Source organism: Panthera onca, chromosome D3 (assembly GCF_046562875.1).
Source record: "Panthera onca isolate mPanOnc1 chromosome D3, mPanOnc1 haplotype 2, whole genome shotgun sequence".
In the NCBI taxonomy this organism is placed as follows: domain Eukaryota; kingdom Metazoa; phylum Chordata; class Mammalia; order Carnivora; family Felidae; genus Panthera; species Panthera onca.
In genome coordinates, this window is record NC_138350.1 from 79,062,414 (window position 1) to 79,080,328 (window position 17,915).

Sequence of the window (17,915 nt, forward strand, 5' to 3'; positions counted from 1 at the left end):
AATAGAAGCGGTAACAATAAAAATCCTCGCCTTGTTTCCAATCTTAGGGTGAAAGTTGCCAGTTTTCCAGGCTCTGTAGATTTCCCTTATTAATTTAAAGAAATTCACTTCCACTCTTCATATCACTGTCACATCCTAAAATCACGAATGGATGGTGGATGCTGTCAAATGCTTTTTACTGGACCTATTGAGATGATCGTGAGTATTTGGTTTTTCTATTTCAGTCTCTTAATGTGGTGAATTATATTGATTGGATTACAAATGTTAAAACAAGCTTGCATTCCCACTTGGTCATCATTAAGTAATATCTTTTCTATAGACTGTTGGATTTCATTTGCTAAAATACTGTTTAGCATTTTAAAGCAATGTTTATGAAAGATATTAGACTATAATTTTCTTTTCTTGTGATGTCCTTGGTTTTGATATCAATGAGTTTGGAAGTATTGCTTTTATTTTTTGGAAGAGTATGTGTAGAATGTGTATTATTTCTTCTGTTATTGTGTAACAATTTGCCAGTGAAACCAATGGCTTGAAGTCTTCTTTGTGGGAAGGTTTTCAACTATAAATGCAATTTCTTCATATATATAGGGATATCCAGATTATTTACTAATTGTTGAGTGAGTTTTGGTAGTTACATCCTTTAAGAAATTTGTCCATTTCAGGGGCGCCTCAGTAGCTCAGTCAGTTGAGCTTCCAACTTTGGCTCAGGTCATGATCTCATGTTCTGTGAGTTCGAGCCCTGCATCAAGCCCTGTGCTGACAGCTCAGAGCCTAGAGCCTGCTTTGGATTCTGTCTCCCTCTCTCTCTGCCCCTCCCCAACTGGCACTCTGTCTCTGTCTCCCAAAAATAAATAAACATTAAAAAAATTAAAAAATAAAAGAAATTTGTCCATTTCATACAAATTGTTAAATTTATTGGTCTAAAATTATTCATAACATTTTATTAAATTATTCTCCTTTTTTCTATCCTCCAGTCCAGGACAGAGTCTATCAAATATCATATTGAGTTGTTTAAAGTAAGCCAATTTTCAAGCACTTAATTCATTTCAGTTAGATCTTAAACTCTAGTCAGAGCTAAAGTATACATGGTATATTTGAATATACAGAAACTCACACTGATTTAAATATCTCTTGTTTATCATGGAAAAGTTAGTACTCTCTTTATCATGATTACAAATAAGCAAACACCTAGATCACTTCTCACTTTCATTTGCATTTACAAATAACTCTCTGGACTTATCTTCTCTTTTTCCCATTGTTATTACACAGCTTTTCTGAATAGAGTAACAAAGTCTGTGTGTTAAAGGATCATATAAATTTTCTACTACCCAAAAGCTTATTTAAGTAGTGAAACAAAAATTTTATTTGAGAACTTTGACCTTCCTAGAGCTGTAATAGCCAAAATAAGAATTGTGCTGTTGTATAAGAACAGCAGGATCCCAGTCATATCACTCCTTGTCTTAGTCTCCTTACTCCTAAAAAAAGACACCATCAGCCTGATTCTATGACAGGAGTCCAATGGAAAGTAACCAAGACATGTAAGGTACAAATGTAAAGTGCTAGGAATACTCTAAACAACTCAATTGTTGATTAAAGCAACTCAACTTTTATTTTTATTTTTCAAATGGAACTCAAAATAGCTGAGTTTACATTATTTTGAAAGAAAGTAATAGAAAAGAAAAAGGCGTACTGTATTTTTCTATTCCAGTCAAGTCAACTTCATAACTCCTTGATTACGGACTTGGAATATTCGTTATCACCAAATATTAATGACATACACACTGTATTTTTATTTAATATTTCTCAGTGTCCAGTTGGGTTCTATTTTCAAAGGAGCTTGTGTTTTTTACTTCTCCACATTCACAACCACCACAAAAGTTCATCATTTCCTCACCTGGACCACTTCAAAAACCTATAAATGGGTTTCCCTACTAAACTACATGATACAAATTTTTCCCTTCCTCAAAGTAATTATCATATATTGTACTCTACAAATCCTACTAAATTTCATTGGTGATTATATTTTATTCTAATTGGTCTTCAGGAATTTTATACACAGGTCTTAACCCCAAACTCATGTATTCCTAGCCTATTTTCAAGTGATCTTTATACTTAAATAATTTATTTCAATATAAGGAAAATAAGGTCAAATAAGGATATTAAAAAGAATTCCAGGAAGGAAGGCTCCTGGGTGGCTCAGTCCGTTGAGCGTCCAACTCTTGATTTCAGTTCAGGTCATGGTCCCAGGGTAAAGGGATTGAGCCCTGTACTGGGCTCCATGCTGAGCATGGAGTCTGCTTAAGTTTCTCTCTCTCTCCCCCCCTCAGGCCCTCCCCCCACTAAAATAAGAAAAATAATAAAGTAAAACATTAAAATTAAAAAAAAAAAGAATTTCAGGGGCACCTGGGTGACTCAGTCAGTTAAGTGGCCGACTTTGGCTCAGGTCACGATCTCACGGTCCATGAGTTTGAGCCCCGCACTGGGCTCTTTGCTGACAGCTAGGAGCCTGGAGCCTGCTTCCTATTCTGTGTCTCCCTCTCTCTCTCTGCCCCTCTCCCACTCACACTCTGTCTCTCCCAAAAGTAAATAGACATTAAAAAAATTAAAAAAAAAAAAAAGAATTTCAGGAAGGAAAAGCAAATGAGAATATAGCTGATACTTTTTCTTTAACATCATGTTAGAGATAACTACTTAATCAGGTAATAACTTGATTATGATCCATATCTCCACCAGAATGCAATGATACTGAATTTAGAATCTCACACCTCTTTTCCACAGACAATTCCAATTAATAAATGCAGAAGGATTGAGGGAAAATACAAAATTACAACTAGGTAAACACCACAGTAATAGTTATTGCCACCAAGATCCATTGATAAATGCTAAACTTAGTGGGCGAAAGTTTGAAGCAAAACAGGATATTTGCAGTCTCAAAAGAATCTCTCCTAAATATATATTAATTGCAAAGGAAAAGGAGTAACTTACAATGGAGAAACCCCTCAGACATCACCACACCAGGGGGTCAAGGCTAACCTAACCAGTAATAAGATACATTAACATCATATAACCCTAATATGGTACACTAAGAAAGGCACGACATAGTATTTTTGGCAAAAGAATATGTGGTATACTTTCCAAAAATGCTAACCTCGATCTATTCAGGGGAGTGTATCAGACAGACTCAGATTGAGAAACAGTCCACAAAATAATGGACCAGTACTTTTCAAAAGTATCATGGGCATAAAACACAATGAAAGACTGAGGAACTGTCATAGAATGGAGGCCGAAGAGACATAACTAAATACAATAAGGAAACCTGGATTGGATCCTGAGCCAGAAAATATACGATAGTGGAAAACCTGGTGAATTTCAACTAAGAACGGTAGTTTAGTTGATAGTATTAGACAACTGTTCATGTCCTGGTGTTTGATAATTATACTGTAGTTCTATGTTCACATTAGGTGCAGTGGGTGAAGAGTGTATAATAACACAATCACTCTCCGTAGTATTTTTGTAACTTCTCTACAGATCTAAAAATATTTCAAAATAAAAAGTAGAAAAAAATTACTTTGGAGCCTAAGCCTGTACTCAAAAGATAACACTGGCTAGAGCCAGAGTTGTAACCACCACAAATTTTATGGATAGCTGTGATTTCGTGTAACCTTTGTTCTTGTAAATAAAGGTTATTTCCTAAGCTCACAGGCTTTAAGCGATTTAATGCTCACATCAGCGTCAACCATACTAAAAAGCTCATTATTTAAAGATGGTGTTTTGCAGTTCTCTCAGGCTTTTCTTCAGTTCACTCTTCTTTCAGCTTCTCCAACTGGATAATTTCGATTGGCCCCGGTTCCACATTCTTCTTTCCACCTGTCCAAATTTCTGTTGGATTCGTCTAGTGAATGTTTCATTCCAATTATTGTACTTTTCAGCTTCAGTATGTCCATTTGGTTCTTCTTCATAATTCCTATCTCTTTACTGATGCTCTCATTATTCATGCATCACTTTCTGATTTTCTTTAGTTTTTGTGTCCATCATTCCCCTTGCGTATTTAACCGTATTTAAGACAGTTTACTGAAGTCTTTGTGTAATAAGTCCAAAGTCTAGACTTCCTCAAGAATCATTTGTTGATTTTTTTTTTCCTTTGAATGAGCCATATTCTCCTGATTTCTTTCTGTGCCTTGGAATTTTTTGTTGAAAACTTGCATTTTTAATATTACAGTGTGGTAATCCTGGAAATCAGATTCTCCTCCTTCACCAGGGCTTACTTATGTTGAATTTTGATGGTGTCAGTCGTCTGTTTGTTTTGCTAAGCCTGACCAATTTCTCCTTGCATGGAGCTCACAGATCCACCAGATGTGGAAGGTGAGGGACCTATTAGGTCTTTTCCCAGCATGCATTCCATGCATTTGGGGTTATACGTGGGGGAAAGGGGAATGTGAGACAAAAGTCGGCCTCTGCATTGGTCTCTCAGGAAGCCACCAGATCATAGTATTTTAAGAACAAAGTCCAAAGTAAATACCAGTAAGTCACACCAGGAATACAGGCCACAGTCCCCACAGGTGCTGCCCCTGCCACATCAGTGAATGGAGATGGTAATCCAGTGGGTAAAAACACCACTGCGTTCTCTTACCAAAACCCAACTGCCCTTTTCTTCATTAAGCAGTCTGCTAGTTGCCATAAATATTGGATCAGATTCTAGAGTTCCAAAAAAGCCAATTCTACCACTCTTTGACAGCTTGTTTGTTTCAGTAGAGGAACTGTTCTTTTAAGGGCCATACTCAGCCATTTTCTGTGATGTCATCTAGAGACTGTGTTAACTAGTTTTGATAGCTAATAAAAATATAGAAACCTGCCATGTGAGGAGCAAATATTGCCAGTCAAAACTGTAAGAAAGTAGTTGAGACCTGCACGCAAGAGATGATCAGGTAAACTAGTAAGCTATGTAATTAACACTAGTTCATATGCTTCTTTATACTTAATATTTTGGGGTGTATATTTTTTTCAGCATGAGGTATGTCACTTCCAAGTGACAACGGTATGTGACTTTACACGTGTCATGTAAGAACTAGTTAGCAAATTTCCTCATGGCCAGTAACCACCAGAGGTTGCTAGTTATGCAGATGATTCATGTTCAGCTGTACACTTGAGAAGAATTCACATTGTTTTCTTCATACCTAATGTCCTTTATCTGTTCCAGGATATCACAGTACAGTTACCTGTCATGCCTCCTTAGGCTTCTCTTGGTTGTGACAATTTCTCAGAGTTTGCTTGTTTTGAAGACTTGCAAGTTCTGAAGAGTACTAGTCAGGTATATTGTAGGAGGCTCCTCTCTTGGAATTTGATGTTTTTTTCATGGTTAATTAGAAGGGGGTTATGGATTTGGGGGAGGAAAACTCCATGTGTAAAATGCCGCTCTTATCACATATCAAGGGTGCATACCATCAACATGACTTATCACCATCGATATTAAACTTGATCATCTGGCTGAGGGAGTGTTTGTCAGGTTTCTCCACTATAAAGTTAATGATTTCCCCTCCCCTTTCATATTATGCTCTTTGGAAGGAACCCACTATGTGCAACCAATACTTACGGAATGAGGAGTTACGGGGAGTTATACTCTATCTACTAAGACCATCAAGTACCTACATAAATTATTTGCAATTCTTCTACGCAGAGGATACACATTTTAAACTCAGTCAATTATGTGATTAAAAGCTGTCATTCTACAAGGTTCGATTAACATTATAATCACCAATATTTCCATTCATGCTTTCCCCATTCTACTTACAAATTAATTTTTACCAGTATATATGCAAAGACCTTACTCCTTTTATGAGCCTATTCTAGCCAGCACTATCAAAAAAACTTATAAGTTATTTAAATATTTAGGCACACATGTATTCTATTATAACTATACTACAATTCATTTGAAAATTATCCTGATAGACGTTGTCCCCGATTGTCATTACTACAAAGAATTCTGCAATTTTGCATATCTCTCCTGGTAAAATTGGGAGATTTTCAGAAGACAAACAGAATGATGATTCATTACAAAATTAATTTGGTGGATTGCAATTACCTTTTTCTCTTTTAAATAAAATGAAATAGAAGGGAATACGATAGGATAGAGAATACATCACAATAAGGTACTTCAGAAGTAGTAAGGTAAAGGATTGTTTTGAAAAAGTATTGTTAATTTTTCCCTATGTATGTGCATGTATACGAATATAGCACACTGTAGTGAAATATCTATTTCAAACTATTTTATGTACACATAAGTTTGAAAACCATCTCTGTTAAGTGGAATTGCTGGAATAAACTGTATTCTCAACTTCACAAGATAGTAGCAAAGTGTCAATCACAATTTAGATGCATACCGGCAGTATATGAGATTCCTATTTTCTCTAAATCCCCACAATTGACTGGCACTATCCTATTTACCTTAAGCCAATCTAAACAGGATGAAATGGCATCCTGTGGTTTGAGCATCTATTTGCCTTATTACTAGTGAGCATGAACATCTTTTCATGTTTTTACCGGCCAGTGGGGTTTCCTATCTTTTCAACTGTGTGTGTCTGTATCTTTTGATCAAATAGGATTATAGGTGTTGGTCTTATTTCTTTGACTTGTACGTTATATTATATGCAGGTGTATGTGTGTGTGTGTCTACATATAGATAGAAATATGTATATACTTACATAAAAATTGCAGTGGTTTTTGTTAAATAGAAGTTTTAGAAGTTTAATGCAACATAATTCACCAAATATATCCTGTCTGGACTGAACTTTTCTGTGTTTTCTACGAGAAAATTTCTCTTGTCTTATGTCGCATAAAAATCGTTTTAAATTTTTTTCACCTGTCATTATCTAGAATGTATTTGTATATGGTGTGAGATAGAGCTCTAATTTTATGTTTTTAACGAATGGACAGAAGCACTAGTATAGTTACCACTTTAGAATGTATTAAGATAAATTCCACATCAGATACAAATACAGGCAACAAATTTTAAATTCAATTCTTGTCTTCGGGTATTTGTAATAAAAACTGGAAACAATATCTAACAAAAGGAACAGATACAGTTTTTATTCATAATGAAATACCCTACAGCATTGAAAATTAGTTAAGCCCACACCTATGCCAAGGACATACCTCACAAATATAAAAATTGATAAAGAAAAATTTTAAAGGGATTGGCTGTCCTTTTCTCCCCAACACAGCCAATTTTTTTGAAAATAATATGATCTCTTTTTCTTTGATCTTCTAAATCTCAAACAAATTGAGACTTTGTTTCCATTACATCAGAGAAAGAGAGAGCTTTCACTAACATAATGTAGCCAATATTGCAAAATCCAGTGGCTTTCGGTCTTCCATCTTCCGTTCAGTTTGTGTCTATTGACCATGATCTCTTTCTTAAATAGCTCTCATTTCTTGGCTGTTGTGGACATTCCTCCAGTTTTCCTTCTACTTCTCTGTCCAAAGAAGAATGGTCTCTGTCTGGTCATTGCGTTTTAGAGTTACTCAAAACTTGATCTTAGGCTTTTATTCTCACTTTTATACTTCCTATTGTTTTTAAGATTTTATTTTTAAGTAATCTTGATACCCAATGTTGGGCTCAAACTCACAACCCCGAGATCAAGAGTCTCATGCTCCACCAACTGAGCCAGCCAGGCACCCCTCCGTCCGTGGAGGCTTTTTTTTTTTTTTTTTTTTTTAATTTTTTTTTTTTCAACGTTTTTTATTTATTATTTTTGGGACAGAGAGAAACAGAGCATGAACGGGGGAGGGGCAGAGAGAGAGGGAGACACAGAATCGGAAACAGGCTCCAGGCTCCGAGCCATCAGCCCAGAGCCTGACGCGGGGCTCGAACTCACAGACCGCGAGATCGTGACCTGGCTGAAGTCGGACGCTTAACCGACTGCGCCACCCAGGCGCCCCCGTGGAGGCTTTTTTGATCCACCCTTGGCTTCAGCTCGCACCTATATGCAAGCCTTACAAACAGCTCCAAATCCTTATATGTAACTCCAACCTTAACACAACCACTTGAGACACAAAGTGAATTATGTTTAAAACCAAACTCACGATATCCCCCGTGAACCCTGTTTAGGTAGTAACCCTCCTACCTCCTTAGTGTTTACAGTCTCAGGGGATGGCACCACCTTGCACTCAGGTACACAAGAGAACCAGCAGTCATTCTTTACAACTTTTCCCTGTATAGCCACATATTACTTTTTGATTTTGCTTTTTTCAAAATGCAAATCTGGACATCTCTCCCCTTGTGCAAAACCCTTCAGGGCCTCTCTCCCATCCTAATCAAGACTAGAAGCCTTAATAGGATTAACAAGGTGTTACAGGGACTGGCCTCTGCCTCCCTTTCTAGCCTTGCCTCATGACACTCCCCCTTGCTTTAAGGCATCTAGCCACATTGGTCTTTTTCATTTAAGTGGCCTATGCTTCCCACTGTTATAGACCTCTGCATAATTCGCACTTCCAGCCCACCCTCCATCCTCTCTCACTCCATTGTTTCATGACATCTGCTTGCATTTTCAAGCATTACTTCCTCAGAGACTATGCAGTCCAAACCAAAACCCAAAATCAGTACTTCAGTTTGTTAGTACATAGCTATGTCCTTTATGATTCGGATTAATGTCTGTCTCTATCACTTAACCATAATTCCATGACAGCAAGACAGGGTTTCTCCAGCACTCATTTGCTTAGTAAAGACTCAAATGTTTGCTGAATAAATTACTTAGGATTATCATTTCAAATGTACATGTAATACACACTATAGCCACTAGAGGCTGCCTTGCTTCTCTTTTTATTCCTCCAGAAAACGGGAACTATGAAGATTCAGAATACTTAAAAAAACAAAACAAAATAAAACAAAACACCAAACTTTTATGCTTAAGTCACTTACTATACATAAAATGGCAGTGATTCCAAAATATCATCCTTTACATACTACCTATTTTATTATTGCCCAGCACATGTATATTAAATAACATTATTACTTAATATTTCTCTTTAAAGAGAATAACATTTTATTCAGATTTATTGAAAAAGAAAACTCTGTCATCATTGAATCATTTGGAAACCTCTCAAAATAAATGAATAACTACAAAAAATTTTAAAACACCTACATATCCATGTTCCAATAAAAGTGATTTAGCTTATTCCTGTGGAATATTTACCATGCATTGAAAAACCATTAAAAAATTAGCCATTTCTAAAACTTTAATCAACCAAAAATTTGCATTTAAAATGTTATTTGTGGTTATTTTAAGACTATTAAAGCCAAAAATTATTTTTTAAGCCCTAAAATATTTGAACTGTTTAAAAGAAAAAACAATACTTAACATTTCATTGTTAAGATACAAGCTTAGATGACTGTCCTCATTATTCAATGAAACTTTAGCCGTAAAGACCTACACTAATGCAAATTTTGCTAAGTAGAAAATTTCCCAACCACATTCATAATAAATTATCATAAGTAGCGATCAGCAATTATTAATATTCTGGTTTGTGCCACTTCTTAAACATTTTTATTGATAATTAAACCTTTGTGTATTGCGGAAAAGAAAAGTACTTACTGAGAAGATGGCCAGTTGATGTGTTGTGGTCTTGAAAGGTCATATAAATAAGTCCATGATTACAGGTTGTGAAGAAGAATCAGGAAACTACAGATTTGTATAGGAAGTCAATCATGGAAGCAATTCTACATCCAACTTCTTACAGCTCTCTGAGAAGACATATTTTAAATCTGTTTTCAAGTTACATTTTGGAAATCAGACCCTAAATTAAAGATATTCCCTTTGCACCCTACTGACTTGTTTTTTTTTCCAGCTTTAGCTACTAAATAGTTGATATATTTTTTTTATTTTTAAAAACCTCTCAAATATTTTCAATATATACTAATATTGCACTACTTGAAAACTGACTATAGTAACAACATTTATGGTGTACTAGGTACCAAGCACTGTGACAAGCACATTCCTAATTGTCTACTTTCATTACCCCCTTGACAGATAGATGTTAAGGGAGACTGAGAGAAGTGAAGTAATTTTTTTAAGGTCTCGCAGCAAATAATAGGTAGAACTGGGATGTAAACTCTGGGCTCTCCTACGTAATAAGCAAAAGCCTCTTCAGGGACCCTAAGTGCAGGAGATTCAAAAAACTCCATTACAGAGATGGAAATACTGTATGTAAATAATCCATTTCCAATCATGCCCTTTCCATGCCAATCACTAGTCCCGCCCATTCCTCCATTCCAGAAATTGATTCCCTTTCAATCTCTCTGGAAAATTCAATTACAGTAAATATCAGCAATACTTTGTGCTAATAAATAGTAACAGGATACAGCATTAGCTATTTTGATACTATTTTCCTAAGATCGGGGATCTTTTTTTCATATTTTTCTACAATGTATAGCACAGAAAAATATTTAGAATTTGAACATCAGCAGCTAACGTTCTATAAAAAATATTTTGAGGGGCGCCTGGGTGGCTCAGTCGGTTAAGCGGCTGACTTCGGCTCAGGTCGTGATCTCGCAGTCGGTGAGTTCGAACCCCGCGTCCGGCTCTGTGCTAACAGCTCAGAGCCTGGAGCCTGTTTCAGATTCTGTGTCTCCCTCTCTCTCTGCCCCTCCCCCGTTCATGCTCTGTCTCTCTCTGTCTCAAAAATAAAGGTTAAAAAAAATTTTTTTTTAATAAATAAAAAATATTTTGAATTCCGAAGTACTAACAGTGTCAAAAAAAAAAACTTCTAGCGAAAACAAAAGAAAAAAAAAAAAAAAAACCCAAAGCCTCATTCAAATGAAAATCTTAGTTTACTGAGTCTGGGTAAACTGAAAGCCTACACTTAACTGTTGGCATACTTTTACACGTAAACCAAGAACCTGACCTATGGTTATATAAGAACGCTCTATTTTTATTTTTCCACAGAGCTAAAGGAGATACTTTACTGCTTCCACGTAACGTGTAACTTGCCTGATAACACAATTACTGCCACCTATTTATTTTGGTGCTTACAGGGAGCTATACAGACAGAGAGGAAATTTAAAACGTTGCAAAAGCGGCAATCTATGGGCGAAGAAAATAGAAGCTCTTAGGAATAGGGTTCCAATGCTGTCGACTAGAAACTAACAGCCCTTTACCCCTCGCACGGTAATCAGGGAGTGACATAGAACATAAACGTGGAACTTCCAAACTTAGTATACTCTAGGTGCTAACATTTGATAAAGGAAATTAAAAGTGTCCAAAGCATCCAAGCTTTAAAATAATTACGTTCCACAGTCAATACCTTATTTCCAGCCTAAATGGCCAAGTCAGAAAGACTGCAAGGCATAGCGGGAGAAGAATGGCTTTGGACGTAAGAAAACTGACTCTAAAGTTCCTCGCAATACTTCCTAGTGGAGTTGACTTGACCAAGCCATTGAACGTTTCTAGACTTCGGTTTACTTAGCTCTCTGCTGATGGGGCTGCATTTGTGCAAACTGGGTTTTAAATCGTAAGTGCTCATTGAGCCCCTCAGAGCTTGTTACACAAGCCGAGGCTTTAAGAATATTTATCCACAGATCCAAGGAAATCCAAAACCCAGAGTTCTACAGTCCAGTTACTTTCTCCACCTCCCACACCCCACCCTTTTGTGGTACCAACTCGGTGGCTAGAAGGCGGTCTTCCAGAAGTTCCAGCAGCCGGTGCAGTGGCCAGGCCTCCAGAGCGGGCAGTCACTTGGCTGGGAAAGGAAGAGAAAGGATGTCAAATTCTAACAACTGCCCTGGGCACCTGCTACACGTGCGAGGGCAATGTCACCGCCCGGCAGCAAACAACAGCAACAATAAAGTGAAAAGTATTACGGAAGCAGCGTGTCCGCAGGCGTGAGGCCAGTTTTGGTGCCACCACACCTCTGCGCTCTGGTCCCCGGGCTTACCTGGGGCTTAGCCGGGTTACGCGTAATCTCGGGAATGAGTCCTCTTCCGCGCAAAGGCAGGAGCCAGCTCTCCTGCAGAGTTACCCTCTGCCCCCTGAAAGGACAGCCAAGAGAACGTTCCTAAGCCACCGTCATAACTGCCCCTCAACCGCGGAACGCCCCCGAAACCTACCTGCCCAGAGGCTGCTCTCGCGATAATTCTAGGGCCCGTCCCTCGTAACTCCAGTCCCTCCCTCCTCCTCTGGCCAATCAAACAGGAGTGTGGGCGGAGTTTTGCCTTTGAGTTGGGAGCGGGCCTTTCAATCTTTGCTCTCTGGCGTTAGACCGGGCGGGGCTGGGGCGGGGCTGGGGCGGGGCGAGGGGCAGGACATGCACTCTTTCTCGCGAGACTGAAGACCAGGAAGACGCCTGCAGAGTCCCGCTGCTGGTGCAGCAGTGGCTGAGGCAGCGGGTGCTGCTGCATCCGGACCTCCTGCCTCAGAGTCTCCTCCTAGTCTCCGGGTGGGGAGGTGGGACGTGGCCAGGCCAAGGTTGTGGTAGTGCGCAGTGCCCGCTGCGGCTTGGGGGGAATTGAGGCTGAGGCCTGTCAGAGCCAGTCAGGGAGGCGCCCACAGTCCTGACAGGATAAGATGGCGGCGATGGCGCCTGGAGGTGGTGGCAGTGGTGGCGGCGGTGTGAATCCATTCCTCAGCGATTCGGACGAGGACGACGACGAGGTAGCGGCGACCGAGGAGCGGCGGGCAGGACTTCGGCTGGGTTCCGGGAGCGGCCTAGATCCTGGCTCTGCGGACTCGCTGTCGCCCCAGGATCCCGTGGCCTTAGGGAGCAGTGCGCGGCCAGGGCTCCCTGGGGAGGTGTCGGCCGCTGCGGTGGCACTGGGGGGCTGTGGGGAGACCCCTGCCCGCTTGTCCATTGACGCGATCGCGGCTCAGCTGTTGCGCGATCAATACTTGCTGACCGCTCTGGAGCTGCACACCGAGCTGTTAGAGAGTGGCCGCGAACTGCCTCGGCTGCGCGACTACTTCTCCAATCCGGGCAACTTCGAGAGGCAGAGTGGGACCCCGCCGGGGATGGGGGCGCCGGGGATCCCTGGAGCAGCTGGCATTGGAGGCGCAGGAGGTCGGGAACCGAGCACGACGTCTGGCGGGGGACAGCTCAGTAAGTGAACGCAGCCTGTCTCTCCGGCGGGGTGGTTGAGATTGTCGGGCAGGTAGTGAGCATTAGAAACGTCGTAGAGAGAGAGCTGGAACGGGTGGGAGTCTTTGCGGTGGAAGCAAAAGGATCTGGCAGCGACTCTTCTGTCTTGTGTGCCTCCCACCTTGGGCTGGTCTTGCATTTGCTCCTGGGTTCGTTCCCCTGTTGGCGTCGGTATCTAAAATATCCAGTTTCCAGTTCGCCGGCTGTTACGGGGCTACAGAAGGCTCCCTTGCAAACAGGCTTATCGCCTTAGTCATTTTTTTTTTTCCCTTTCCTCTAATCTCCTGAATCACCACTAGCAGGAAACTGTGTTTCTTAAATTGCGTGCAGTAAGTCTTTGACTCAAAGTCAAGCGAGAGCAAAGAATGGGAAGGAAATGTTCGCTCCGCAAAGTCAGATCCTCTAAAGACCCTTTGTGTTTGGAATGGCTTTCGCACTCAAAAATTGGATTTCCTGCCGCACAAAATGTGTTCTGTTTAACTAAGTCCATTCAGTTCCATTTCGATGCCTTAATTTCAGTAGTTTCCAAAATTGCGAGAAATCTAAAGAGCAGGGCGGTCGACTTCTGCCTGTAGTCTGTCTCGTGATGCCACCACCTCGCAGGCTTTTTTTTTTTTTTTTTTTTTTTCCTCTGCATCACGTAGGAATTTACCTTTTTACCAAGTTGTAATCATTCTTAGCACGATAAAATAATTGTTTACCCCATCTGGCGTATATTTATAAGCGTTTCTTACGGCTTGAAAACCTACTCTCGAGGATGTATTCTGCATTACCGGTATCCTCTTCTGGCCGGCGACTTAGATTTTCCCTTACCAAGGGTGTGAGAAGTTTTAGTGTGTCAGATGAGGCCAACCAGAATTTACGAAGAAAGGTTAAACGTACGATCTTTAAACTGCAGCGCCATTGATTGTTTTGTCTCTCCGTTCGCCTGGCGCCAGAGAATTCTGTTGCCAAATCTAGACACGGTGCAAGTGGAAAGAGTGCATTTTCCATCAACGTAAATCCTGGGCAGACTTCTCTCTTTGCTACGAAATTTTCTCAGTGGGTACAACGTCCTTCCTCAGTATGTAGGATAATCTTCTTTTCAGGAAGAGCTGATCTCGTTGCTGGCCAGCCTAAATGTCTTCTTTGTAAATGCTTCCCCCTCCTCCCCCCCCCCCCCATGTTTAGTTAGTTGCTTGTGTCTTTTTTTCCCCCCTCAGTGGCTTGTTTCATTGTACTACTTGCATATGTAAACTGCGGTCTTTAATTGTTTTCTATTTGGTTTGTTGACAGCATCATTTTTCTCCGTTAGATAGGTACTTCTTGAGGGACCTCTTTATACTCTTCACACTTTGTATAGTCCCTAGCCTATTGTTGAACGTGACTTAATTACATCTGCTGTTTTTCTACTCTATTAATATAATGAAATAGGTTATTCTTTACTTTGTGACTTCGTTCTAGTTGAATTTCTTAGCCTACCTTATTGCAGCTTGATATCACTGTTAATAGTGAAAATTTCTCTTTAAACCTTTCTGTATATAGAAATAGTTATATTTAGGGGGGCCGGAGTGGCTCAATCAGTGGAGCATCTGACTTCGGCTTAGGTCATGATCTCATGGTCCGTGGGTTGGAGCCAGACATTGGGCTCCTTGCTGTCAGAGCAGAGTCTGCTTTGGAGCCTCTGTCCCCCCTCTCTCTCTGCTCCTCCCCTGCTCACTCTCTCTCTCTCTCTCTCTCTCAAAAATGAATAAACACTTAAAAACTAAAAGTTGTATTTTTGATTGCAACTCTAAGTAGTATTTTTTTTTTAATTTTTTTTTTAAGTTTATTTATTTTTGAGACAGAGAGAGACAGAGCATGAACGGGGGAGGGTCAGAGAGAGGGAGACACAGAATCAGAAACAGGCTCCAGGCTCCGAGCTGTCAGCCCAGAGCCCGACGCGGGGCTCGAACTCACGGACTGCGAGATCGTGACCTGAGCCGGAGTCGGACGCTTAACCGACTGAGCCACCCAGGCGCCCCACTAAGTAGTATTTTCAAGTGAATACAAAGGACATGAACAAAAAAGAAAAAAGTAAAAATTATCGGTAATCTCACCAATGATATTTGCCTTTCCTGTCTTTTCCATTCATGTATATTAAAAAACTAACATTGGATTAAATTATTTTGTATAGCTTTATGTTATTTGACAGACACTTTTTTATCATCAACTTTGATATAAGATGGCATACAACAAAATGCACCTATTTTAAAGTGTATAGTTTGATGAGTTTTGAAAAACTAATCACTATTGCAGTTAAAATATAGAACATTTTTATCATCCTCAGAATTTCTTCATATTTCTTTGCATTATATCCCCAGTCCCACCTTTAGACCTCCACTGATCACTATGTAACAATTTTGCAGCCTGGGCACTATCAAAATTTTGGGCCTGATAATTCTAGAATGTTTAACAGGATCTCTGGCCTCTCTATCCACACTAGATGCCTGTAGCAACCATTCCTACTCCATCTCTCAAGTTGTGACAACCAAAATGTCTCCAACATTGTCCAGGGAACGGGAGGCCAACATTCCCCAGATTAGGAACCACTTCTATACATAAGTTTTGCCGGCTCTAAAATTTCATATAAATGGAATCATGGAGCGCATATATTCTTTTCTGTATGGTTTCTTTTTGCATAAACACATATTTTCATTTCATTTGAATAATACCGAAGAATACAATTGTTGGGTCATATAGTTACTATATACTTAAGTTTATAAGAAGCTGTCAAACTGTTTTCCAAAGTGGTTGTACCATTTAGAATTCCCATCACCAGTGTATGAGAGTTCCACATCCCCTAAACACTATTTGCAGGCTTTTTATTCAACTTCTTCTATGAGAGATTGGTGGTATCGCATGTGTTGTATTGTTTTTTTTTTTCTTTTTCCCCAAATGTTTATTTATTTATTTTTGAGAGAGAGAGCAGGGGAGGGGCAGAAGGAGAGAGAGGATCCCAAGCAGGCTCCTGCTGTCAGCACAGAGCCAGACATGGGGCTGGAGCCCAGGAACCTTGAGATCATGACCTGAGCTGACATCAAGAGTTGATCGCTTAACCAACTGAGCCACCCAGGCGCCCCTCATTGTGGTTTTAATTTTTGTTTCCCTGAGAACTAGTGATGCTGAACTCCCTTTTCCTGAGCTTTTTGCCATTAGTATATTTTCTTTTGTGGGAAATGTCTGTTCATGTCTTTAACTGAATTTTTAAATTAGGTTTTATATATTCTGGACCCAAGTCCTTTATTAATACGTGTTTTGCAAATACTTTTCCCAGTATGGTTTGCATGTCATTTTTTAAATTTCTTCCAAGTCCAGTTAATCAAGTTTTTTCTTTAATGATTCATGTTTTTTGTGTCCTAATGAGAAATATTTGCCAATCCCAAAGTTGCAGAAATTTTCTCCTACATTTTCTTCTAGAAGTTTTATGGTTTTAGCTTTTGCATTTAGGTCTGTGATGGCAGGACTACACTTCAATTAAGGTTATAAAAGAACTATTTCTTAAATATTCTTTCTATAAATGTGCAAACATAGCACAAGCTTTAATACAGTTTAAATACAAATGTGTTGTATATATCAAAATATCAGTGCCTATAAATTTCTTAATCTAGTTAGAAAATAGATAAATGCTAAAGTCAGTCTGTAAGACTGTGCTTCGTACCATGTTTTGAAGATTTTGATTAAGCTCTGGAATGCACAAATTATATTTTAGGAATTCAGAGGATAAGTGTTCCTCTAGGATTGGACTACTGCCTGTTTTTAAAGATCCCCTATGTTCAAGTTTAGTGTGTTGATTATTGCTAACTGGATTATGATTTTATAATGCTCAATAAGAACGTTTTGGTTGATTATACAGTGTAAAAATTGATAGTTTGGATTATCTAAAACATTAAGGTATTTTTATTTCTTTTTTGTATATATTTTGATTGATATATATCAATCTGAAAATTTATCATACTTTGGAATATTAAATATGTAACCAAAAGTAGTTTCTTTCATTGATGTCTAAAAACAGTTTAATTTTGCAAGATTTACTGAATTATTTACCTAAAAGTCTGTTCACCTTAGGTAAATATTATAGTATGATAGTGCTTTTAAAATACTTAAAGAAGTCTTCATACTGTATTTAATCTTTTTTTCTTGACTGAAAGAGTAATCCATGTTTATAAAACATTCAAATGGTAGAAGAATTTTATGGTTTGAACAGACACACATCATTTATATTTTTTCTCTGTATTTTTGCCAATTGGGCCAGAATAAACTTCCATTTAGTAATTGTTTTGCTTTTCAATTAGATTGCAAGATAAAAATTGTGACAATGTCATCGATTAACACTGAGCAGATTGTAGTATCTTTGCCAGAGGGATGCTGGTTCCGTTTTGAAGTCTTAGAGCACTAATCGAAATCGGACTGTAAGTCAGAGATGAGCCCAACTTTTTTTTTTTTTAGTAGAGACAGTAGGTGATCAGACGGAGAAGACAAATGACTTAATGCCAGTCAGTGATGGATTTCTTTTATTCTGTATTTACCATGTCTTCAAGGTTTTTTTTTAAATTTTTTAAAAATGTTTATTTTTGAGAGAGAGAGAGAGAGAGAGAGAGAGAGAGAAAGAGATAGAGTGCTAGTAGGGGAGGGGCAGAGAGAGGGAGCCACAGAATCCGAAGCAGGCTTCAGGCTCCGAGCCGTCAGCACAAAGCCCGACCCGGGGCTCAAACCCACAAACCACGAGATCATGACCTGACCTGAAGTTGGACTCCCAACCAACTGAGCCACCC

General features: G+C 39.2%; 2 protein-coding genes across 14 annotated transcripts in view; one reads left to right on the forward strand and one right to left on the reverse strand.

Moving 5' to 3' along the window:
- The window catches only part of PIGN (phosphatidylinositol glycan anchor biosynthesis class N), a 103,576-nt gene extending 91,475 nt beyond the window's left edge, over positions 1 to 12,101 (reverse strand). For 3 of the 7 annotated variants that reach the window (XM_078435173.2, XM_078435176.2, XM_078435170.2), the window contains exons 1-3: positions 11,926 to 12,100; positions 11,652 to 11,730; positions 9,588 to 9,736 (exon numbers count right to left, since the gene is read on the reverse strand). The gene's annotated coding sequence lies outside the window, so the exon portion shown is untranslated. Of the gene's footprint in view, positions 1 to 9,587; positions 9,758 to 11,634; positions 11,731 to 11,925 lie in introns of all 7 variants that reach the window. The other 4 variants (XM_078435175.2, XM_078435171.2, XM_078435172.2 and 1 more) reach the window with 4 other exon arrangements.
- A 227-nt stretch (positions 12,102 to 12,328) lies between these two features.
- Positions 12,329 to 17,915, forward strand: part of RELCH (RAB11 binding and LisH domain, coiled-coil and HEAT repeat containing) — a 114,685-nt gene continuing 109,098 nt past the window's right edge. For all 7 annotated transcript variants that reach the window (XM_078435167.2, XM_060614001.2, XM_060614002.2 and 4 more), the window contains exon 1: positions 12,329 to 13,083. In XM_078435167.2, the coding sequence (XP_078291293.1) occupies positions 12,555 to 13,083 (529 nt within the window). In that variant the 5' untranslated portion in view covers positions 12,329 to 12,554. The remainder of the gene's footprint in view (positions 13,084 to 17,915) is intronic.